General features: G+C 46.1%; 1 protein-coding gene across 1 annotated transcript in view; it reads right to left on the bottom strand.

Annotated features, from left to right (window-relative positions):
• The window catches only part of LOC100644734 (single Ig IL-1-related receptor), a 126,255-nt gene that overhangs the window by 12,144 nt on the left and 87,599 nt on the right, over positions 1-26,512 (bottom strand). The window contains exons 3-5 of the mRNA XM_003399345.4: positions 20,376-20,589; positions 1,535-1,668; positions 182-346 (exon numbers count right to left, since the gene is read on the bottom strand). Coding sequence (XP_003399393.1) covers positions 182-346; positions 1,535-1,668; positions 20,376-20,589 — 513 coding nt within the window. The remainder of the gene's footprint in view (positions 1-181; positions 347-1,534; positions 1,669-20,375; positions 20,590-26,512) is intronic.

Here is a 26,512-nt window from a genome sequence, read left to right as displayed (position 1 = left end):
CTCATTGGTCCTCTTGTAAGAGTTAGAGGAGGGCAAAGGAGGGAATGAGAAAAGGGCGGAATTTGATGACTAGTGCTCGGCGAAGCGAGGACGCACCGCTATTGCGTATCGTCGGAAGGAATGGTGGGAGATTAAGAATCGTAGGTAACCGAGCGGAGAAACTCGGCTGTACGATAATTACCGTTCTCCTCGAGAGGGGCGAATTTGTCCCGGCAGAGCAGCACCAAAGGCAGCCAACAGCGCGCGTAAAACGCGCCGACCGAGATCAGCAGAACCAGCACCAGCACGCCTACCAGAAACGACCTTCTCCAGGATCCGTTTTGTACTTCCAACGCGAACTGTGGCTCTGCAAAAGCAAACGTCGGCTTTATTTTCTTCGCCGTAGAAAGGCTATAGCTAGAGATGGCGAGCAAAGTGGCTAACAGTGATTCATCACGATGATCGTTGAATCACGATCACGGGCGGTCGTGATCTAATTTCATTCGCGACCGGTGATCGTGATTCTTTTTATCTCGAGCGAATTTGCTCGCCGTGATCGTAATTCTTCATCTTGATTCAATTATTTCTTGCAAGGCACTTGGATGCAGCTTAAAATGCGTACAAATATTTGCATACGTCGTAAATTACAAATTTCCTTGCGTTCTCTTTACACAACGGAAATTTACTTTGTTAGATATTGCAAATAGGGAATAATTCGATTTTCTTTTCTTTATCTCGTATCAGGATTTTAACGAATAAAACATCGATTCTTGCTGTCGATTCGAAAACCGAGATATTCGTTTGATGTGTTAGCCACCGATCGAAAGCGACCACGAAATGTCACGAATCACAGTGGAAGGTCATGATTCGCAGAAATACCAGTTTACGCCATCTCCAGGACGAAGAAAGAGAAAAAGGAAACCTGAATTTATTTTAGGGCAGAAAAGAAAAGGCTATACTTGCTATTGTGGCTACTAATTTCAGAACAGTGCAACTACCAGCAGTGAAAATCTTCCGAACGAATGATTCATCGAATCTAAGATTTTACGTTCCAAATCTATCATCTCGTGCAATGATATCTATCAAATTGCATCACGATCGGCAACCGGTGTCACTCGGAATAATATTTGAAAGAAAGAAACGCAGCGAGGCGGAGAAAAGGAAAAAGATTTCTTTCGCCGTGATGCACGAGCGTAAACGACTCGCTGCACCGCGATTCCACGTCCGACGTCCACGAGCGTACGAATTTCGGTTAATTGGCTGGAATTAATTGGGTCACGCTGTCGACTGTTAACGAGCGACGAATTAAATCGGAAACGATTGAAATCGCTGCGAGACGTCGTTTAAACTGTTTAAAGCGCGGATCGGATTGTTAATTAGCAGCGGTTAAAAGGATACGTAGATGACCGCCTCCCCTTTCTCTTTTCTTCTTTTTTTCTCCGAGCATATCCGCGGACTCGTCTTCCCGATGCGATGCGATGAAATCCGCGCGAGGAAACGATCACGAGAGAAAATTTTTCCCGCCGGCCGCGACACGGTTCAAAGGTTCCATTACCTTGCCGATAAACGTGAGCGGGTAACGTGATCTCCTCGTCCACGCCGTTGCTAACTTCGCACTTGTACTCCCCGTAATCTTCCAGAGTTATGTCCTCGATTTCCAGGTAAGAGCCGATGATCTGATTGTTTTCCCTGAAACAATAGTCGTTGATTAGCAAAGTAGGAGAGTAAGTAGAAACCTGGTCCGCATTTATTTTCATTACTTGCCCATTTACTTTACTTCTCGATTTTACACATAGAGGCAGGGGCGGACTGGGATTTTTTAGTTTTTACCGGGAAATTACACGACCCGCCCTCCAACTTTAATTCGTCGATTCGATTATTCTACGCCGACCGGCCACAATTTCTCAAATCCCTACTGACCCACCGGTAATTTTCCCAAACTCTCAAACAAACTGTCCCGACGACCAATCCCGCACCTGCACACAGGTAAATGTTTACAATTTCGTGCGAATCACTCGAGAAAAGAATGCTTTGGCGCGTGCGTTCTCTGCTACGGTACTCTCGCACTGGAGGACAAAATTTCAGCAAAATGTTCGTGTCGAGTACGTAAGCGCGTTTGAGACCTGTCAACGAGTAGCTTGTGAGCGTAAACAGAGCACCCAGATTGAAGGAATATCGGTTAGGCCAAAGAAACGCGCGAGAGTCATTTAAATTTCTGAAGAAAATTCGGAACAATAAGGGACAGGAAGAAAAGATTGTTGAGAATAGTGCATCTTAATCGTTGAAATAAATATAAAGGAACACTTGGATTAAACTTAGAATTGATATCAAAATAGTGTCAGATTTATTTGATATGTGATTTACAAGACATTCGTCGATGCACATTTGCACGCGTCTCAGCACTCTTTTTGTCTCGTCATCTTCTTTTCCACACTACAAAAGGAACAGTTGCATTCCTCTGTTTAACGAGACGCTGTGCTCGCACATACTGCCACATACACTCATACTCATGTATGTGTATCACTGCTACGCGGCTAATCCACTGTAGCGCACAAAATTAGGCATATCTCGATAAAGATAAAAGAGGGAAAGAAGAGATAAAATAGCGAGGCTTCCGAATCGCGCAACACCGCGGTCCTCGGGAACCGTGATCGATCCGCGGCGATGGGTCTACTCGTAGAGCGACGTTGCCAGGAAAACGACGAAGATTGGAAAATCGTTCGGAAGAATACGCGCGTAGACAACGGGTCGTAAAGATCCGTGTTCCGAAGAAGGAAACGAAACGCGCATCGTTCGAGAAGCTGCGGCCATAAATGCGCCAGGTGGACGCCATATCGCGTGCTTTCCGGAAAATATCGCCCCGTCTCACTTTGACCTCGCTCGCGTGAACCGAACGATCGGTCGCGCCACGTTTTCCTTTCCTCTTTTCTCTGAAAGCTACTCCGCGACGAGTCGCGTACTTTCGTCGCTTACGAATCCGTCTACGCGTCGCGGAACATATGTAACTACGCTTGCTGCGTTTTCAAGGGAAAAAGAAGCTGAGCTCGTCCGACGCGATGAGTCGTCGTGTTGCACATCTGCGCGCCACGACCGGCTGCAGCGTGCCGATTCCTTCGCTTGTAATTTCGTTTTATCCGCGCCGATCGACAGCCGGTCGACGGCCGCGCGAATGGAATCGATCGGACGACCTCGAGGCTGCGACCACGACGAACCTTTTGTTCTCGGAATTTGTCGAGCGGCCGCAAAGCGCGAGAACGCAGAGAGCCCGCGATCATTGATCGACGAGCGAGCAGCCATAAATCAGTCGATCGAGGGGACACGTTCGACCGGCAGAAGTTCTTTCGTCGAGGTTATTAAGTTTATAGAGCCGTCGTCAGCTGTCCATCGACGTCGGTCGCTGCGACCTCGCTATCGCGCGAACGTGTCGTGTCTCTTCTCTCACCGGGAGAAGCGGCCTTTTTTCTTGGAAGCGTGTTCGTCGCGATGCGACGCGGCTTCCACGACTACTATCTTCTTTATCGCTGGTGCATTCAACGCGAGATCATGCTACTTTGCGACGTGCCTCCGACTCAAGAACTCGAATTTTCCTCGGTTCTCGGATATAACACCGCGATATCTTCGCGTGTCTGCGAAAATTTGGTTTAATCGGTTCCGATTTCCCGTCGAACGTCCGTAACGAACGTTTCATCAGGATAAAAAACAACGGTGATAGGGCGACGTTGTGTTTTAAGCTCACGTAAAAACTCGCAAACGCGATTCCGCTGAAAAGTGGTGATTCGTTTGCAGTCGATGCTAAGCCACGCGCGTCGCGTCGCGTCCCCTAGTGAAAATTCAATCCACCGGCGATACTTTTTTCGAACCGCGTCCCCTCCAATCGTTTTGCCGAAGCAAAACGAATTGCGGGGCAAATTCGCCGCGCGACCGAGCTTTTTCACTCTTTCCGACTTTTTCCATTCTCCGGCAGGTGTTGGCGGTCGTGGCCGCGGATCGCAGGAATATTTTATTCTGGTCGGTCGGTTTTAATCGCATCGGGAAAAGTGGAGAGGGTAATGCGAAGCGGCGATGGAAGATTTTTCGGACCGTGAGACCGGCACACGACCACGGCTCGGCGTTTATTGTCGGGAAAGTTGCAGGATGCGGCTACGCGCAACGCGTATTTTAAATTGAACAACTTCTCCGATGTTTGCATCGGCTGGCATCGGTTCGGCTTTCCATCAGGCCCTTCCGTTGACGATTCAATCCGGCAACTTTTAATTAAAAGTTGCACGGTAAAATTCGAAACAATCGGGAAACGCCATTCATTACGGAACGCTCCGTTGCGAATTACAAAAGCAAATTTCGACTCGACTCGACTCGATTTGCCGTTGCTCGCTCCTCGTCCTTCCCGTCACCGCTCGTTTCCCATCGATTCCACGTCCACCGATCGACGCATCCTGATGGGATCTGAAACGTTTTAAATCGCTTCGAATCCGCATCGCGCATACACACGCGACGACAAATTCGAATCACTTCGAACATGATTCGAAGCTTCAAACTTTTGACACTATGTTTCGATTCTTCGGGGTCACGAATTTCTTGACAGTCTCGATAGCTTTTGAAAGCTTCACGAGTATTCGATAATCTAGCCGTATAATATTAACGTCTATGTAATATTTCAAGATTGTTTTAATTATTTCTGCTCAAACAGTATAACTAATACAACTGATATAAAATATCAAAGAAAGTGCGAAAACTGCGAGTTTTCGTAAATACATTTATTTCGAGACGATGGAGACTTTTAAAGTACTCGGGAAATATCGAGACTTTCAAGAGCTTTAAGCTTCGAATCATGTTCGCAGCGATACGAATTGCTTGTCGTATATACAGATTCGAAGCGTTTCGGATCCCATCGCTATCGTAGCTTCTTTCACCGGGGAAACTTCGCAGGCTCGTTGATCACGTTGTACGCTGTAATCGCGCGAGTTCGCAACTCACAGAGTTGATCTTCCGGGTCGAGTCGGCGAAACTGGCGTTGTTTAATAAATTTTCGCTGAGCTAGCAAATATTGTTGTTTGCCAAATATCCAGTGGAACGGAAACCATGCTACGAGCTTTGAGAGTCGAGAGTCATCCCCCGCTTTGGGGAAACACGGTTTCCTAGTCGACCACGCGAGGCGATGATGCGCGGAGAATCCTCGAACCGACCGAATTATGCGCTCGGAATTAATTGCTGGCGAATCACGTTCACGAATCCCATCCACCCTGTAATTAAATTAGCATGCCGGAACGCGGCGCGCGTCCGATGATCGGCCAACGCATCGCGTACACCGGTCCACGTCGCCAACTTTTTTCCGTTTGTTTTTTCTCCGAGTTCTCCACAGGTGTCTCGGAATCGTCGATGCCGCTTCGCGATTTCTCGTCCATCGAGCTTTCTTTTCATTAACGTCACAACGGTCGTGTTAACGAAACACGGGTCACCGCGTTGATAGATTTTAACGTACCGACGGATTTCGAACCTTTCGATTCGGCTTGCTATTCAGACCTCTTCCAAATACCTTCTAAATACCTTCCAAATACCTTAATTCGGATTTGTTCCAGCGCCGGCAATCAGTTCATTGGTTAACTATCTTTGATTTTTCATCGATCTTTTCTCCAAATCGTTTCTTACGTTCAAGGTCTGGCCTGGTCTACGGCCCGAAGATGCGAGAGGGCAGATAGTTTCACCGCGTTTCTTACGCATCATACCGTGGCCTTTATACTTTTTTTTTCGTTCGTGACCTCTGGTATAAATATACATAGAGTAACGTAGAGTGTAGAGTATCTAGCATACGTAGATCTATGTACGTGCTAATACCACACGGCTATAAATCGTGTTCTAATTCTTCGTTTAACGTTATCGTACCAAATGTTACTCACTTGTAAGATCGATAAATTGAATTAAATTAAATTAAATTAAACTAAATTAGCCGTGGCTTCATGGCCGTTGTAGCGACATCTCCGGGATCAACCGCGAGGACAAAGATCGATAGGTCAAATCTAACGGCAGTTCAGAGAACAGGCCGTGAAGGTTCGGAGTATCTCGTCGATTGAAATAGTTTAAATCGACTTAACGGCTCGGAATTTATAGAGTGTTCGGAGAAACGCGCGTTACGCGATCTCGTGTACGCGAATGGGCTTTAATCTCGTAAAAGGTGACGGGAAATCGATGAATCTAACGATTCTGTTCCCCGCCCTGCTTCCTCCTCTCCCCCTCTTCCTCTTGCTCCGTGTCTGTCGTTCTCACCCCTACTTCGCTTTCCCCTACTTCTTCATCGACGGACCAACCGATATCGCTACTCGTATCATTGCGTGGTCAATCCTGTTTAATTAAGGGAAACCGATAAACTCGCTACTCATTGTCCTGCCGTCCGACTCGATTCGACCATCGGAAACGACGCGTCTATTTTAATTAAATCTCTGTCATTCTCGTTTCGTCGCTTTCTCTCTGCGCGGCCGCTGGCGAACCATTGGAGCGCGCGTCGCGCCGTCAACGAGCGCCGATTTCCGCGTATTCCGCGAACGGCTTTCTTACAAATTCCGACAGCGTTGGACGCTGCGGGTGTGGCGATTGTTTGAATGGCGCGCGAATACGCGCGTAAACGACAGAGTACGTAATTGACTGGACGCGTAGCGAAAGAGAACAGGTGCGAACAGTAGTAGAAAAATTGCGATCTGTTGAGCTTTTATATATCTCGCAATAGAAAGAGCAAACGCGTGGATGAGTGTATTCTAGAAATTCTTTATTCAGAAATGTTAGAAATTAAGACTTCTATTAGTGGGTTCTATCCTATGCGATAATTTATTGATAGATGGATTTATTAAACAGAAAACGATTATTATCTAACGTGAACTTAATGCAGTAGTATGATATCACAACTCTTGACTCTTAACTCTCCGGTGGCTAACTGAACTTCAATTAGCTATGCCGAAATATATCGATGACCGTTAGGCGTATTGAAGTTTCCCCATCCTTTTGGCTTGTCGACATTTGCGCTTTATCGTCGACATTGTCTGTATGTCGGCGATCTTTCCGCGGTACTATAATAGAGACGAAAGAAGCCGCTATAAAGACAGTCCCTGTGCCAAAAACTAAACACTAGAAAAATGTTGAGTTTTCCTATAAGTGAGACCCACTTCAACACGATCGATTGCTTATCGAAGCAAATTTGAGATGGTCGCGTAGCCAATGTAATTGAAAGACTTTCGTTAGCGTTGCTTGATTTTAACACATTGACTGCCACGTTGGTCATATATGACCGGCTACTGTGTTTCTTCTGTGACGCCACGGTGGACACTGGTGACCGGAGCGCTTCAACTTCTTACAATTGTAAAAATTGAATGAAAAGTGACAGTTAGGGCATTTTGAATATAACCGATATATAGAAGATATTTTTAAATAAAAAGTGCCCCACTGAACAATTAAACATTATTATTAGGACATCAATAAAAAAAGAGAGAGAACAAATCTTGCATCTAACGGTGCACTGTGTTTGCATCCATATTTTTGAGGGGCAATCTACGAATATTATTATAGACACATCTTAGAAAATAATCAAAAATGTTGCATTATAATCATATAATTGAAGTTAGAAATGTGCACATACCTTACTATTATATATAGAATGAACAAATATTATTTATTAACATCTTCTACACGTTTCAACAATATATTCTGCACGTTTTGCTTACGACGAAATAACGAATGCGTATGGTTTGTTAAAATAAACGAAGCCTTGTTATATGTCCCTATCAACTGTTACCAAGGCGCCACGGTGGTCACCCGTGACCACCAATAAGATAAACGGTCCATTGAGGAAGAATGTTGCCTTGCATCATCAATTTATTATTATTTTGCCATTATACGCTATGAATAATAAAAATGCTCCCGTGTCGTCCTGTGCGAAACATATGATTTTGGCGTGACAGTCAAAGTGTTAATTAGTTTCTCGTAAACAAGGGTGTGGCATGGGGATCACCGGCGCGCGAATGACGAGTAAGCAAGGAATAAGACAAAATCGACACGTTTGTCCTTCGTTACAATGAGAACCGAGAATTACTTTCTCGAACCCCACGCATCTTCGATCTTCCCGAATCGCCTCAAATTCGACGCTCTTCTCAACAGAGATCGATCGTCTATAAAAGTAAAAGCGAGATTGCTCGAACGTCAGAGAAAGCGCGTGCAGCAGCGCTTTTACTTTTATAGATAAAACGCGCTTCGACGAAAAACGACGGGCATCCGGCGCGATTCCGGTGGAAGCGGTAATCGGTTTAAACACACAGCGCGACGATCGAGATCTTTTTTGCCGGGTGGTGGCGAATCGCGTGGAATACGCGCGCCAACGGGCTTTGCTCGCAAATCGGAGGATTTTCAGGGATGTCGCCGAAACGCGGCAACGTCACGTTCGCCAGTGGTTTTAATCTTTAATCGAATAATACCGGGCGGAATTGCAAATATCGGCCGGCAGTCCGCGAAAGCGTTTTCGACAGCGAAAAAACTCGGCCAAATGCGCGATGCAAAGCGAACAAACAATCCTGGACAGTTCCCATCGGGGTAACTATCCAGGTAGTCGTATACTCGCATTGGAGGTGACAGGGCGGCGGCAGAGGTGCCGCGGCTTCCAGGAATACCTTCCAACGAAGCGGATGTTCCTGCACGCGCGGACTCCACGAGCAGCGACCAAACGGACTCCGAGCAATTTGTTGGCGCGTTCATTCAGAACGAAGAACGATATCACCGCGCCCAGAGACAAATTACAGTAAAAGCCAGTCAAGAATCGAATTGACGAATGGTTGACAGTCATGAACCACGGTGGTCTGGCCCGTTATTCGCAACGCACGAACGAATTGACCGCGAAGCTACCTTAGTTTAAACGTCGTAGTTGTAGTATTCGGATTAAGTTCTACTTTAGAATGAATATTGTTCGGAATTTCGAGTGGCCGTCCGTTTGTGGCTCGGATAGGACCATTTCCTTATTTGGGAAATTTCGAATTACCTGTCCTTCCCGAGCTGTAAACTTAATGACTTAAAGGTCAGGGAAAAACTCCGGTCGACATCGTACCGTGCGGATGAAATACTTCACTCTCAACAAGACCTTACCACCGTTGTGTTCATAACATCGCACTTTACTTTTATACAACAAGTGCAAATAAAGTGCTAAATTACACTAACATTCGATCTATTAAACTTCCTCCACCTTGAGCGTTAAGTCATTCAAGGTACACGATATTGACTGATCGGTTTGACCTGACCGGTTGCTCTTTAGTTGATAATTCGCAACAAATATCATTTAATTGCGATATAACGACTGACATCTATCCGTTCGGTAACGTCGAAAGGAACCGAAGAACGTTCGGTTCTGGCAATTTAAGACGTCGATCGTCGGCCACTGAATATTTATTCGGAAAAGTTAGTCGCGCGGCGATCACGCGCGAAATCAATATTTCACGAGGCACCGGCACACACCAGGGCCGCGTCCCATTCCCGTTGCTCGACCAATCGCCTCTACTCCGTCGAGCGAGTTGTTAAGGCGCGGGATTTCTTGGAACGCGTCCAACGACTTCCGTTCCCTTCGGTTCGCCTATTTACTATTTGCATAAAACGGACGCATGCGGCTCCGAAATTTCGCATGACATAGCGATACGTATTTCAAACGGTTAAACCGCTCCTCCCTTGCTGTGTACTTTACCCGCGTTGCCGCTCGATCGATGGAAATCGCGACCGAGCAATATCAAGCTGAGCGGAAAGGTGGTTCGCGCGTCGCGAAAACAGTTTCTGTGGCTGGCAGCGAAGGGACCAAGAGGCTACCAATTAGAGTGGAACACGACTGATACGTGAAATCGAAGGAGAACCCGCATCCTGCCGATAATCCGTCTGCGACTCGTTCCGGTACATCTGGTCGAGTGTTTCATTTGTTTCTTTTATTTAGAGATAATAATAGAGATAAATTCTTTACCACGAAAAGCCATACATTGTAGGGGAAACGGAATAGATATAAGTATATATGGATTATAAATTGGAGGAATGGTTTTCCTTCTGCTTTCCTGCAGCAGGCAATCGGCGAGATGCGTGGCGTGCGCGCTTTAGGATCCCGGCCGCGCTTCATTTCCCTCGTAATCAACCGAGAGAAACTCGAACGCGCCCGAAAGCAACGAGACGCGTGACGTAATTTCCTGCCAGGGTGCGCGTCGGCCTGACTCGGTTCGGTTCGGTTCGGGCCGATTCGGCTCTCGGTTCGGTCGGGCTGAAATAATTAAACGGCACGTTGTAATCCGCGATGACAGATCCCCGTTGTCCCGACAGACAGAACTCGTCTGTCAAATTGCAGCCAGCTGAGCTCAGGTCAGATTAAGTTTCTATCGAGGAGACAGTTTCGCGTGCGTAGGCACGGAACGGACAGGATTAAGTGTCTACGTTGCAATTTCTCTTCATTTCGCTCGCCCCACATCGTCCCGTTTTTAGTCTCTCACGCGGATACGTTGGCTCCGGCGGTGGCTGATAAGACCGACGAAGGAAGAGATAAAAATATCGAAACGAAGGGACGGGTCGCGATGAGTTTCATCGGTGAATTTCGTTGAAAAGTATAGCGGAAAATCGTGGGCTGTCAGAACGGTTCCTGGAAGCGTTGCGATAACGGAGATCGTCGACAGAGCGAAACGATACTTCGGATTCCATACGCTTTAATGTTCGAAATCCGACCGCGTGCCGGAATCGATTCGAATGGCCGATAATACGTTAATTTAATCGAGTAAATTGTGGCCGAGCCGTGCCGCGTTTCCATTCGCGCTCGCTCGCTTCTCTGTTCGCCCTGAAATCGAATTACCCAAAAGGTTAAATGTTAATTAATCAGTTTGTCACGGGCTATCGTAACGTTTCGCGAATTCCGCGCGGTTCCCCGCTCCCCTCAACATTCTGCGCTCCATCGATGATTCGTTTCGTTGCCTCGCACGGGACATTGTTCGAATCGTGCAAACGAATCCACCAACTCCTATCTTGCCATCGCTTTCGCCCCTTTCTATTCGCTTCGATCGATCGATTCGACGGCGGTTTCGTTTAATTTCCTCCGGAGTTCGGTCGATTTTCCGTCTGGTATCGTTCCACCGCACACAGCTTTGTCTCTGCCGCGGTCTAGATATCGTGGCTACAAAAAGGTAGAAGGCTTTTCGTTCCGACTCGACGTGCCGCGTTTTCAATCCGTTGCATCTCTATTTCCGTCCGCGTCCTTCGTTCCTTTCGATTCCTTCTTCTCCATTTATTTATTTGTTTATCTCGTAAACGAGAGAAAATTCCCATTAAAGTACAAATAGCGTACAACGCGTAAAAGACGGCAGCGCAATAACGACAAAGATATAAAGAACACGTAGGTAAGAGAAACAGATGTGAAGGTGCAAAACTGTGAGAGACGATACGAAAAGGAGAGAGAAAAGGAAAAAAGAAGAAAATGGAATAAACGTGCTATATATGTTTTACAAGATTTTATGAATTCGCGCTTGGAATGTATACGGTGTGCCAGAAACAGGGTAGGAAGAAAAATCTGAACGAATATATCCGTAGGAGAAAAGGTGTTTCTTTCCTTGGAGACGTTTTGCCCCTGCGAATGTTCGATCGTAATTAAACGCAGATTTGAGAGGCTGCAGAAGGATAAATTGGCGTGAAAGAAAAGCTGGAATTTTGCAGCAAGTACGTTCCACGGGTCCAACTCGGAAGGATGCACCGGCAGACAGCTTTTCTTTTCTCCTGACAGGATAAGTTTGCGCGGATGTACTCCCTCGGCTCGTGCTCCGGAGGGATGAAAAAATAGTTAGGCAGAGGCAGGAACGTAGGTCGCGCGAGAAGGCAAGGGAAACGTATCTCGGGGTATTTCATCGATCGACAAAGTTTAGTCGCAGTCTCCTTCCCCCCAGGGGAAAAGTATTATTCGAGCGGAACGACTCGGAATTAAGTTACGGACCCGTTATTACGGCATCATTAATATTAATTCCGGTTCTAGCGTGCCGATTAATTCGCCACGTCGGGGGGAATTAAACGGATTACGCGGGAAATTTAACTGGTCGCGCCCCGACTGTTTTTCACTGTCGGGGAACTCGGCAGATGTTTCGCCGCGCGTCGCCACGGTTCCGTGGCCGACGACAAGCGAGGCCGCGCTACGTTACGGAAATTTCACTTGGTCGAAAGCTAAATACCCGACCATCTATCGCGGAACGCGACCCTCTCCGTGTACTCGTGTCTCCCACACACGCGGGTGTATCGTTAAACGCGGCAGTTCTTCGAAACTCCAGGCCACGGGAAAATTGAGCCAACCTCTCTGTTCCTCTGGCTTTACTCGACGCGAGTAAAATTCACCGACTGCGTGGAAATATCGCGGAGGAAGCAGCGGCACGTTTCCGTCCTTTGTTCCGGTGTTTCTGTCAGCTCGTTGCTTCTCCGTTCTCGCCGGATGCTCGTCGCGCGTTTCATCTCGTCGCAGTTCCGCACCGTTTTCTACCTTTCCCGGCAACGACGTTACAATTAATGCCGTCCCCCTTTTCGGTAATTGCGTCGCATTCATCGGCACGACGATATCTTGGCAAGGCGATGCTACGCGTTGCCACTTGTACCGGTGCTGACGTTTGGCTTCATCGACCATCGTTTTTTCGCCTCAGCTACTTTTTTTCCGGTTCCGCCCTACCACCAACTTTCGCTTCTTACTTCTTTTTCTTCGATCCTTCCCTTTTGTCTCTTTTCCTTTTGTTTCTCTTCGACACTTTTCAATATTTCATCGTTCTTTGCCCCCTCCTTTTTTCTCGCGTTTCCATCTTATTTCCTTCTGCGTCGCTTTGGAAACACTCGACCGATTTTTTATCCTTTCCCAACCGCCTTCCCATTTCCCTACCCCCCTTCCCTTCGACACTTTGCTCTATTCTTCAATCGGCCGACCGAACGACCGACCGGGTGGCTGGCTGGCTGACTCGCCCTCCGTCGCGAATTGTTCGACCGATTCGGTCGATAATTTCGCCCCGATGTTCGCGAAAATACCGTCTACTATCCTTCGTTTTCTATTTCGACCCGGAAATCGGTGCAGCGACGCTGAAACGAGCTTACGGGCTGGCTTTCTCCTTGCTTTGTCCAGGACAATTACGACCTGAATGGAAACGGGCGAAAGTACTTCAGTCGGCGATGAATTAGCGCTAGCGGGCGGCAGCTTCCACCATGAATTTGCATTCGAATGCAATCAACGTTAATAGATCTGCATCGACGCGGAGCAGCGCGGCGTAGCGCGTGCACGGCCCACGAGACCGCGTGTAATTCGTCTCTATTAGTCGACGAGTATTGGCCGCTTAAGATTTACGAGTCTGAACCGTCGTCGATCGCGCGAAATCTGTTCGTCACACCTGCGAACTCTATCGATCACCGCATTCCCGGTTAATGCGTCACGAGAGAAACGGGTTCGACGATGAACTCGAGTCGCACGACAGCTCGGTTTCTAGTTTCTTCATATAGCGTCTAGCGACTGCTCGACGAGATTCGCGGTACACAAGCGTTTAGTAGTCGTACGTCGATCGCGAACAATCGCGAACGCGACATAATTCGCCGATGCAAAATGCCAACGCGTAAGACGTCTGAATATTCGATAACGATCCGTATAGCTATCTATGTATACGTAGATATATCAGAGCCTAGAATCGAATCGATCGCAGTGGATCGGTAATCGATCGCTCGACAACGAAGAGATTACGTTGCAACACTGGCCGCGCGAACCGACGTTATTGCTTCGATATTATTCTTCGGTGTATTGCGAGTCTATTTTATACCGTAACATGGAATGGTGTAAAATATAAATAAAGTATCGTCGTTTCAAACGGTATAATTATCGTGAATATTCGTCATACTCGAAATATCGTGTTTGACAGCGATCTTGCTTCGCTGCAGTCGACGTTGTTAGAAAAGTTGCCGCTCTTGCGACCGAGAAAAATTTCTCTTCGTCTTGATGAATGTTCGCGAATGCGTCGCGAAACGAGGAACGAGACTTCGCGACAGATTCTCCCGAAACGATTCTTGTCGTCGTCGTCGCTCCCTTAGTCTCCAGTGGTCCGAGTTTCTTCGACGAGTTGGAAGATCGCGACGGAGTATTCCTCCAAGTTCTGCGAGGTGCGCGCGTAAAACCTACGAATCTCCGACAGCATCGTTACGACCGCGAGCATTTAACTGACTCCCCTTCCTGGTTCTCTAAGACGAATAGCCGACTTTCCTTCTTGCGCCGACTTAAATTGTGGTCGCGTCAGCGAATTTCCGGCTAGCGAAAACGAGTAGAGTGTAGAGAGCAGAGAAAGGGAACGAACGCGTCTCGTCGATCGATGGCGTTACGTCGAGAAACTCGTTTTCTCCACCTCGCTTTCTGTCCATCGGGCTGCGAATTCTCCAAAGCTCCTCATCGCGTCTCCTCGACGCTGTACGACCTCGCGCGTTTACTCGATCCACCGGCGCATAATGGAAGCTCGATTAAAAGCGAATGGAATATAAATTGGAAGCTGAAGAAGAGAGGGAGATGGAGAGAAAACGAGGGGAAAAGAGGGAGAGAGAGAAAGAGAGCTGACGAGTCGTTTCAGGTATCGTCGATCTCGTTTAATCCCGGTCGACCAGCGAGGCGACTCGTCGCTTAGAATATGAGAAGCTCGATGGACCACCCATGGCCGGACGACGGACCTTGCTATCTCGCCACGATGATCGAGAGCTCGACGACAAAACGAGAGACAAAAAGCAAGCGGAGTGAAAGAGATCGAGGGTAGAAGAACCGGCTAACCAACCGCGGAGGAGCTCGTGACCCTGGCGCCGCGCCGCGTCGTTTCTCGCTCCACTCCGTTCTCCCCGACTCGGTTCTTCCCTCTTCTCCTCTTCCTCTCTACCGTGCTCGCGCGACCTCACGGACTTTCCCTTTGCCCCCTCAAACTCGCAAAGTCGAGCGTCGCGGGAGACCGCGTTCGAGCTGCTGTCCGGTTCTCACGCGAGAAACGAGAAACGGACTTGGCGATCGATTCGACGGTGCCTATAGGTGGAAAGCGGCAAAGCTTGGGATAGACCGTAATTGGCAGCTAGAAGCGTCTCCGCCGCGAGGAATAGCCTCTATCGATCGTATGCACCGAGAATCCGAGAATGGACAGGGACAATGCCGTCCCTTTCCTCCGCTCAAATTCGTTGCCTCGACATTCGGTTTCCGCTCGGTCGCACGGCATCGCGATCGCTCGCTCTCTCTCTCTCTCTCTTTCTCTCTCTCAATCTTACTCTTCGCTTCCGGACTAATAAAGCGATTTCTTGCACGAGGCGCGGCAGCGCGCGTACGAGCGACTAAAAGTTTCACGGCGACCAACGACTAGTCGGCAAAACCTTACAAGAACTGCAGACCGAACGCGTTCCCGGACAGACGCGGACAATTACGGGCCGACGTTTTTCCATTTCTCCTTCGCGAGCGGTGGTCGAGTTGCGAGCTATGTCGAGCGAGGCTTGTAACCATCGGAGGAATCGGCATTATCACAGCAGCGAGGGGACACACGAAAAAGGGGCCGATTCACCGAGGTAACAGGCCAGGCTATCATCAGCGTAATGACGGAGCTGCTGGGACGTGGAAGGGCGGCGGCAAGAGGAGAGAGGCCAAGATTCTTTGGAATTTCTTGCTTCGCTTCTCTCTCTCTCTCTTTGCCGCGCATCGCAACCTGCCACGTCCTTTCTTCCTCGCTCTTTGCGTGCAAGAACGGATTTCGTCCTCGTCTGGTTTCTCGCGGTCGTCGAGCCCAAGCTGAACTCTACCGAGTTTGTCTCGACGTTATTACCTCTATATGTGTAATGCCTGGAGACGGCAAAAAGGCTAACCACCGGGCCCGTGATCGCGCTCGTCGATCCTCCCTGCGAGAGAGACTCCTCCGGAGTGCAACCAGCTGCCTTTCCATCCTAAACTCTCTTCGTTTCGGTCATTCGCTCGGCCTCGGCTTTTGTACTGTGATCGTGGCAAGTCGACCGATCCGACGTTTATGCAAGCCAGTGTTTTGCAAGGAAATCGTGCGAGCTTCCTTTGCCAGTCACGCGAACCGGCGACACGACGAAACACACGGCCGAGTGAAAGCGCGTTCGCGGAATGGCGTTTACGTAACGTCGATTTCCGCAGACGCGCTCCGTATCGCCATCGTTCTACGCTGTCCGAGCACGTTTTAGGGCGAGACCAATTAAAGTTAACGTTAAAGTAAACGCGCGTGTTCGATCGCGACAAGTACCCCCCACGACGATTCCTTTTTACGCGCCAGACCGACCAAAAACATCTTGTCACGATGATACGTCGAACATCGAAACGCACCAGAGCTGGTAAAACGGGAAAACGGGTCGTCGTTACGGGTTTCGGTGTGCCCCGGCTCAGCTGCCACACGTTATATCGGTGTACACCAGACGCACGGTCGCTAATTGGACGACAAGTTTGCAGCGCGCCATTTCCAAATGTACCCCCGAGATACGAGGTTGCAGGCGAAACCAACTGCATTCGCGGAAACCACGAATAGCGCGGGGCTGCTAGAGCTTCACCACGGAGTGGCCGACGCGACGATTACGCGATAACCGTCTCCGTTCGCACGAACGATATTTCACCGGGTTAATTTGATCGTTTGCACGTTCACGATTTTGCGCGTACGGGCGTGCGGCATACGACGTACGCTCTCTACTCGCTTCAAAAAGCGCTATTTGTTCGACTGTGTTGGCGGACAGACGCGTCTACTTTGTGACTCGTCAGCGAAAGTCGTAAGTTTGCGTCTCAATTAGTATCGACACCAAGGATTCTCTATCTCCATTAAGATGATAGAGATATTTCAATAGAATCTGACACAGGGTTTTTAACCTTTTGCACTCGAGAGGCTATTTTCCGTCGTCACAGCGTTTCGTCTGACAAATCGAGAGGAGAATGAGAGACAATAGTCCCTGTTTGTGCTAAATTTCAACGTCTCCAATTGACGACAGCACAGTTTTGGCTCGTAAATAAATTCCTCAGCTCTTTATATCGTTTGTTATGGAGTGTGAAGTGTTACACTTTCGAATGGAGATGAAATATTTATGCTCAAGTTCTTCCGAAACTATGGTTTTGCCAACGTCTGCGACGTTAGTTCAGATTCGACGCTCGTATTATAATTTCGTAAATTTAGAAGCTCTAAAGAAATGGATTTAGAAATTTGTTTAATTAATTCATATATTCTGTAAAAAGGCAAAAAACGAAAGGCCACTTAACCACCTGCGATTTATAAAAACTTTGGTAGACCGGTTGAGAGGAGATATTCGACAACCGCGAGATCGAGCTTCCACGTCGACTGCTAATTCTGATGAAATTCGGTTAAATGGATAGCTGCGTGTAATTTTAACAGGAACGAAAAAGTATTGTAAGGTGTGTTCTTACCGAAACGAAGCAGGAGAAAGACACGAAACGACTTATTATTGCGATACTTGTCCCGACAAGTCAAGGATGCATCTTAGCAGATGTTTTATAAATTAAAAATTTTATTAATTAAAAAATTATATGTTCAAAGGTGTAAGTATATATGGATTATTAAAATGTGACGTGTTTTTAAGTTAATTTTTCTATAAAATCATTGTATATTACCTGCGAGACACTCGTCACATACGCGCAAAATCACCTCGAGTTGCTGCTACGCTCGGCCGAAAGGCCGTCGAGTGCAAAGGGTTAAATTTTAAATATAATTATATATGTCGGAGATGTAGAGACATCGGGCCTTTCTTTTGGAAGATTTCCCAATACTTGGGCTCAGGGTGACATAACTGGTCGCCGAACATAGCCACGGTCACGGGATGAACGAAATGTTTTACAAAGGAGGTTCCAGTGTTAAGGGATACGCTGTATAAACAATCAAGTCTTGATCAGGAGCAATGCTGGTTTATGTGGAACTGCCTAGTTACGGCGCTTGGGAATTTGTCGATATTCCCGATCGATATGTATTTGATATATGTAACTGTATCTGTCTTTTATTTTGCGATCTCCTTGGAGAGTTTACTGTCATCGTCTTGGAGTCAGTCTTAGAGAAACCCTGTGCCTGAGTGAACGTGTCAGTGTGCTATCAAAAATATATTAAAACGTACAGAAAGTTTCCCGTTGACCGTGGATTCGTTACAGAACCCAAGAATGTTATTAAAAGCATTTGTTTACTTATTGTTTGTTATCTTAGTTAACCGTTAAACTAATTATTTATCAAACTTTGTAAAGAAATATAATTTTATGTAAATACAACCTTTATTGAACATCATGATGGCAAATGCTAACGAAGAATCGTCTCGCGCTCGAAATCCAAACGACAATTCGACATATATTTTACAAAGAACACCTACGAAGACTGAGCGTGCGCATAAATGTTAAGTTTACGCCGAACCGTGTCGTTTTACTGTGTGTGGGAAAAATAAAAACTTGAGATGGGCGTACGTAAAACATGGGACAATCGAATTCGTCAGTTGAAATTTTCGGTAAGTCACCGCTGCTAATTGATAGGAAAAACTGGTAGACAAGATGAGAACTGACCATCCCCAATCAGTGGAAATAAAGATTAATTTTCGATACGGCGGTAACGACTCTTTGGAGATTATTCTTGACCCGAGTGAATGTGTTAAGAAAAGCGTAGGTAGAGAAATAAAACTGGCAAAAGTGTATGGGACCTTTATAATATAAAAAATTTCTATCCTCAATAGGTTATTGTGGATGATGAAATGGACGAGCGTGTAATGACTCGGTCATGTTACGGAACATTATTCGACCGAGTGATGCGCGTTTTAAATCCTGGAACGTAATCCAGACGCGATTCGATCGACCGTTCTTCATTGCGGTGAATTTCTCCGTGCAACCTCTGACCCCTCCTTTTACAATCAGTAAAGAGGAAGCGGGAAATCCGTATTTCCGGCGATAATGACCACGGGTATTTCATTACGTATCTCTCGTTAGCCACGCTTCTATTAACCGATCCTGGAGCGTACGGGATTCAGGCGGCGAGCGTGCTTCCTGCAAGCAGGATATTCGCCTCGGATCAAAGCCAAATTCCGATACTCCCCTGCAAGTGCCGCTTAATTAACAGTTTGATATCAAGCGCTCTTGTCCATCGAACGCGCTCCAACCCTTATCGATCCAACCCTTTCGATTTCGATGGAAGCTGCCCGTCGTGGCCCGTACGCAACCAGCCAAATTTGGCAGCAACGCGCTGTCCACGCAAACTATTAGGTTGTCCGAAAAGTTTCTTTCGTTTCATAAGATGATAATAGATGAACAACAATTTCTATTTTATATTATTTTATTGAATTAGGTGTGATCCATTTCGTCCTATTTCTATTATTATGTTCGTGCATAATTCAATAAACTAATATAAATCAAAAAGCATTGTGCGTCTATTATTTCCTTATAAAACGAAAGAAACTTTTCGGACAACCCAATACATAAGCCTAGTGTCCATAAGTCGCCGACAGTTTGCCTACTTTCGACAAAATGTTTGTTAGAACGTACCATACTTTTGATATTGCGTAATTTCTACACATTCGCGTAAATGCTATACTCTATTTCGTAATTATATAGACAGCCTTGTAAAGGAACACGCGAGATCCATTACGAAAGCTAATCGCACACTTAAAAACGATAAAAAACGTTCACGTAAACGTACGTTCTATCTGTCTTCGTTTATGACATCTAACGAATTTTCTGTTTCGGTATTGCGTTACCTAATTACCTTTACAGAATATATTCGTTACGTTTCAAGACAAGTCTGTACACAGCTTGTCACGTATCCGGCTACGCTTTCTATGGATCTTGGTGTTTCCCGAATTTCTTGACGAACTCGTTCTATTCCAAACCTAAGTATTTCAACATTTTCGATAGGTGTTGCGTCTACAAAATTCGTTATATCTCATAAACGAAGACAAGCAGAGCATATTATATTTGCACGAACGTTTCTAGGTGTACAATCAGCAAAGCGGCCCCACCTTGTATGCTAGATTACTTTAAGGTACAAAATCATGCGTGTTTTAATTCGATCGAATATCTCACTCGTAGATAAAGAATAAAATTAATCCAGAAAATCGTGTCTATTTTCGAATAATCATTTTGCCGAACATGAGAAATTGTCAGCTGACTTATGACCAGGAGCGTACTGTTCGTCGAACGAGCTTCCACTTCGTTGACCGACGTTGACCTGGTACATGTCGCGATTATTCGTACCCCGTCCGTCTTAACGTTCGGCATCGTTTCCACCGAATGCGCACACGAATCGATTAACAACGTCGTATGGTCGTGACATGGTGTGCGAGAGACGTTTAGATGGAAACCTTCCTGTAGAATACGCGATAAGTGGACGCGAGGTCTCAAAGGGACGAATCGGAAACGGACTCACCTGGACACGCTGTGCTGGGCGATTCTACCGTGACTCGGTAACGTGACGTTGCTGTCGCTCTTCGACCAGGTTACCGAATTTTTCGCGTCCGGAAGCTCGACCTTTCCCAGATATGCCTCGCAAAATAATCTCGCCGCTCCTCCCAGGGGAACCAATTGCGAGGCCGGCCTGTACGTTGGCAATGGTTTCCCGGTATATCCGCCAGACTTCTCCCCTGAAAAAAGCAACCCGATCGATTATATCGCAAAAATTATTTAGAAACCAACTGCCTCGCGGATACGAGGAATTTTCTCCATTACCGTGTTTTTCGTTCAACGTCTTAAGCCGAGTCCGCGCTGACAGACGATTGTCCGCAGACACGTGTCGCGGTCAATCTGCATCTATATGTGGTAAAAGATCCGCAGGAAGCGTAAACGTAGGATTTGTTTAAAACGTTTGGATTACGGTTACGTGTCAGTTCTGAATTTTACGAGATAGACATGGATTTAATAATTAAATTTTAGTTACTCATACATTTATTTGAAATAATATCGACGTTAAAAAGGAAATAATACCAAGTATATTGCTACACAAAGTTTAAACAAGAAGACGCATAGACAAGCAAGTACAATTGCTTAGGATGATAACTTTAAGCTACTCGTATGTTTAATGGGATTTTCTTCCATCAGAATAGGAAATCGAAGAATAAGTCTACTCGAGCCACGTACTTGCTAGTCATAAACTTGTTAGTGTGACCGAATTTCGACTTAAAAACTGGCGCATAAAATATGGGCACGTTAAAGTTGGCCGAGTCTTACAAACGCGAGCTATCGATTTTATTATTTATAATATTGCGAAGGAGGAAAAGTTCACTAATAGTCCTACGCTGCTTCGAAGGTTTTATATCGAAAGTAGTCGTAATTGGAACACAATCACGATCATCATTTGTAAGAGGATATTTGTAGGTGGAGTTTCGTAAGAAGCCACTTTATCTAATTCTGTCTTCTTACTAGATTTAAATTTCTTATTACTATTGGATTGGCAACTAAGTGATTGCGGATTTTGCCATTAGGTGATAATGACACCAAGAGGTATATTCTACATGGGGTAACACCAACGAGAGGTACAGCTTTGGGAGAGTGTAAGGATTCTTCAAACGAGAAATTAGATCTAAGGATAATACTTTTACAGTCTTGTTTCCTATTGAAACAACTTGCAGGTAATGATCATTAAAGGAAAGTGGCCGACACAGCAAGTCCATGAATTGCTCGCAAAGAGCACAAATCAAATAATTTCATTTAATTATAATAATGTTATTATTATTATTAATACACGTTATTATTGACGTAAATAATAAGGGGTAAACCCTTTGGTACAAAGGTGCAATATGAGTAAAAATAAATTTATTAATATTATTTATTAACGGGTCACAGTTCGATTACGATATACACAACGTAGCGATCATATAAACATAACATAAAAGTACAAAAGCGATATCAAATCACCATCTGTACACAAGGTGATTCAACAAAGAGCTCTTCGCGGGAAAAAAGTGCAGGCAGTCAACGTAGCAATTGGCATAATTAACAATACGGTGTACAACGGGTTGAAACAAGCGTACTTTGAATCTACTTTGTTAAAATGAAAAATATTATATCTGCGCGTATTCTTACAAGATACGTGAATACCGATCATTCAACATATTCTTCCTATTTCTTGCACAATCCTTTATTAAAAACCGTGCCAATAAATAATAGATTGACACGAGAGAAGAAAATGCTTTCCTTGAAAGAGAAAAATAGAGAATATCGTATCTACTTTGTTTCAAGATCTGATGAATCGACCAGAAAAATCCGAGAGCATTTCCGGATAAATCCCGCATCTTTTCTTTATGTTCCACGCAGATAGAACTAAAGAAACACTTGGCAAAAAATCTTCGTTCGTTCGAAGGATCTGGACACCTCAGTCGCAACAAATCGAACGATGAAAATCGAACGACAAAGGTCGAAAGATTTGAAGGAGCTGCGTATACGAACGACATAGGACGACCAATATGCGAACGGTAGAACCAAATTTTTTATTTTAAAGCGTTCGATTCGACGATGAACTACGCATCGTCCAAATACGCATACCATGTAACCGTAGCCTTAAACGAATTTTAACTCTAAATCTGACGACCGATATTTACTTAAACTCACTGAAACGTCCATTTACGTTGCACCCTCTAGCTACCGTCCGAAATTCGAGTTTACGTCCGGGAGCCTCGTTCCGTTTCGTTATCGAACAGCGCAACTTTCATATGCGCGAGTTCGTTTGAGTTTCGGAACGCTAGGAAAAACGTCGTGTTCGAAAATTGACAAAGCGAGAGACTCGTTTTGTTCGTCCGTTAAACGTGGCAAGTTTCCGAAGAGCCCCGCATCGCATCGTTCGCCGGGTTTTCTCCTGCGCGGTGGCAGTCGGGAACTTTTCGAGTTCGTTACGGTAGCGTGTCTGCCGCGATATACCGCGCTCGTGAAATCGCTCGAGCGTCCAAGTTTTCACGTTCCAGGTTCTCGAGGGCCAAAACCACGAAAATCCAAGAACGTAATCGAAGTACGTATTTCGTAATTTACGATTTAATTTCCCGATTTACTCTCGAATTTCGCTTAAGCCACCACAACTCCCAACCCGGTAAACCAAAACTCGGTTGGAAACGCGAGTTTCGCTGCGCAGCTCAAAGCCGAAACTCCGTAGCAGTACATCGACGGATGCTCGATTTCCAAGCGGAAGAAGCTTTCGAACGCGCGTGCCTCGAGCGCCAACGAGATTAACGCAACTTTCCTCGTGATCCGACGTTTCCACCTGCGGCGTCTGTTCCGTTTAACGGAATCGCTCGATCGACGTTTTATCCGGTCGGTAAATGGCGAGGGCGCGCGTCGACGCATCGACGAAGATCGGAACGGAAAATACACCGCGAAAATGCAAACAGTTCGTAACGGTGGATTATTATAGTTAGACGAAAATGGCGTTATTAAAGCGATTTTCATTTCCATGACGATCCATTTCCCGTGCTTGGCCGCACCAACTCTAAAGACCGTCACCAGCCGCATTTCCGGGAATAATTATGAAATTTCATTTTCCTCGCGGAATTCCGCAAATAATTATCCACGCATACGGTCCACCATACGGTGAAGTTCTCTCTCGGAACGGAGACAAAGCGACGGCCAAGAGCTTTGTTAAACCGTCATCCGTACCGGGATGGGTCGCTCGTTTCTCGAACAGAGGACCGCTTTAACCGGTCCGGCTATCTCGCTCGTTGTCAGCATCCTCTTTCGCAAACGCGACATCCAGCGCGACGAATAGCGGCTACGAGTCGAGCACCGAGCTTTATAAACGCTGCCGTGAGTAAGTACGGAACCGATTACTCGAAACGAATGCCGAGAGTGGGTGGACGCGACCGGACAAAGGAACGTGCCATCGATTTTCTTCGTTCGACGAATTGGAAACTCGATTCGTGGGGGGGGGGGCGAGGAGGGGGGAAGAAAACAAAACCGACCGGACGCGTGTGTTCCGGCGTTACGAGCCGATTTTATCCGAGTGCCACGCTCTCATAGGATATACGTCGATTGCCAAAGCTACGACATCGGTAGTTACGAAATTGTCACGTCGTTTCTAACAGCGGAACGCGATTCGCCTCGTGTCTATTTTTCGTGTCATGCTTTACGTTTAAATGGCTGTTAAACGATCGACGACACCCAGATATACGGCGCGTCCGCGTCGTGGAGCAATCGATCGCGGGTTGAAAGATTAATCAGAACACCTCCGGCGAGATACCTCCGCTTCGTCTTTCCGCGGCAAGAAATTCGTGTCTAGAACGGCGGGTCGAATAGGATTTCCACGCACCTTCTCTATCTTCGCCGCCTCCTCACCCGCCGCCGGTATTACTTCCAATAGCATGATCTAATATGTATTATTATTATTATATTATTATTTATTATATGTATATATATTATTTATTTATTTATTTATTTATTTATCGCTAACGGGCCCCTTTGGTATACAAAGCTGAGAGAATTGGGTTAGAGGCACGACTTGCATATATATTACAAGTATGTATAATATAAACATTTAAAATGAGACACCGAATCAGAAAAATTGAACATATCGGTGAACTCTTTAGCTCGGTAACCTTTTGCACTCGACGGCCTTTTCGGTCGGGCGTAGCAGCAACTTGAGGAGATCTTGCGCGCATGTGACGAGTGTCTCGCAGGTAATATACAATGATTTTATACAAAAATTAACTTAAAAACACGTCACATTTTAATAATCCATATATATTTACATCTTTGAGCATATAATTTTTTAATATTTCTTTTGTATTCTTTTTACGATAATTTATAAAACATCTGCTAAACATCCTTGGCTTGTCGAGACAAGTATCGCAATAATAAGTCGTTTCGTGTCTTCTCCTGCTTCGTTTCGGTAAGAACACACCTTACAATATTTTTTTGTTCCTGTTAAAATTACACGCAGCTTTCCATTTAACCGAATTTCATCATAATTAGCAGTCGACGTGGAAGCTCGATCTCGCGGTTGTCGAATATCTCTTCTCAACCGGTCTACCAAAGTTTTTATAAATCGCAGGTGATTAAGTGGCATTTCGTTTTTTTGCTTTTTTACAGAATATATGCATTAATTAAACAAATTTCCAAATCATTTTGTTTTGAAACTGTAATACTTGTACCACGATCGCCGAATCTGAACTACCGTCACAGACGTTGGCAGAATTATAGTTTCGGAAGAATTTGGACATAAATATTTCATCTCCATTTGAAAGTGTAACACTTCACACTCCATAACAAACGATATAAAGAGCTGAGGAATCTATTTACGAGCCAATATTGCACTCTCGTCAATTGGAGAGGTCGAAATTTAGCATAAACAGGGATTGTCGCCTCTCATTCTCCTCTCGAGTTGCCACACGGAACGTTGTGGTGACGGAAAATAGCCTCTCGAGTCCAAAGGGTTAAATAATCTCGGTGACGACGTCAACGTGTCTAAAGCGAGAGGAACGAGGTCGAGGTGAAAATGCGAAACGCCTGACGCCTTCCAGATGCATGGATGTTAATGTTAGTAAGAACCGTTGGACGATAAACATATCTGTCGATATAATATACGAGGACCTGGTTCTTTCGAACACAAGTTTTCCGAACGTAAGATTCTATATTTCAGGCTACTATTTCATCCCATGACGTAGGTAGGTAGGAGAAATTTCTCGAATAGTCACCGGTGCTTTTGAGCAGTGCAGCCGCCGAGTCGTTGGTCGAGACGCGCGTCGAGGAGACGTCGGATCGCGCAAGAACTCTCGTCGCGTATTACGTGGCCACGTGCACGCGTAATATTCAGGATATACGGTTGGATGGGAGGACAAATTCGAACACGTGCGTATGAGCTTGTGTTGAGACGCGTCACGTATCGCGATGCATACACCTTATGCGTACATAGGTTCTCCGATGGAACTGCGTTAAACAACGTGACCTATCCACTGACGAATGCGCGTCATCTACAGATCTTGCATCACGATCTGTGCAACGCAGCCTGGAAACAACCGATCGATCGGCCGGTCTTCTCTCGCGGTAATTCCAGCGACGCGACCCGACGTCCAAATTTAACGCACATTGCGCGACATCTCAGCGAGGAAAGAATGACAGCTCGACGTGTATTCCCGGTTGCGTTTGCGATTGTACGCGAGACAACGCTCGACGATAACCGGCAACAATACCATCGGCCTCATACTTGAACAGCTTCAGAAAGAAATACCAGCCTGTTCCTTGACACGAAGCACGGCCACAGCCGATACGAGAGAACGTGTCTCGATGCACGTGTGGCTCACGTGCCACGACGTGCATATGCCTACGCCTATCTATATCTAAGGTTTGCGGTTGGTCAGGATGGGCTGCGATTCATCGTCGGATACGCGTTCCACCGCTGTACGCTTTCGGAATCGTTTCACGAATGTTCGCCAACAGCATCGTCTTAACCGTTTCAGTCCCATGCAGAGCGATCGCGCTGTTTAAATTTTATGTCGGAAAGACCCAGTACATTTGAACGCTACGAACGATTGACGGTATTTTGTACTTCATTGTTATCTTCTCAGCAATTTTTATTGAACAAAACTT

The sequence above is a fragment of the Bombus terrestris genome, chromosome 11 (genome assembly GCF_910591885.1).
Source record: "Bombus terrestris chromosome 11, iyBomTerr1.2, whole genome shotgun sequence".
In the NCBI taxonomy this organism is placed as follows: Eukaryota; Metazoa; Arthropoda; class Insecta; order Hymenoptera; family Apidae; genus Bombus; species Bombus terrestris.
The sequence above is the reverse complement of the archived record's forward strand: the minus strand, read 5'-3'. Positions and strand labels throughout refer to the sequence as shown.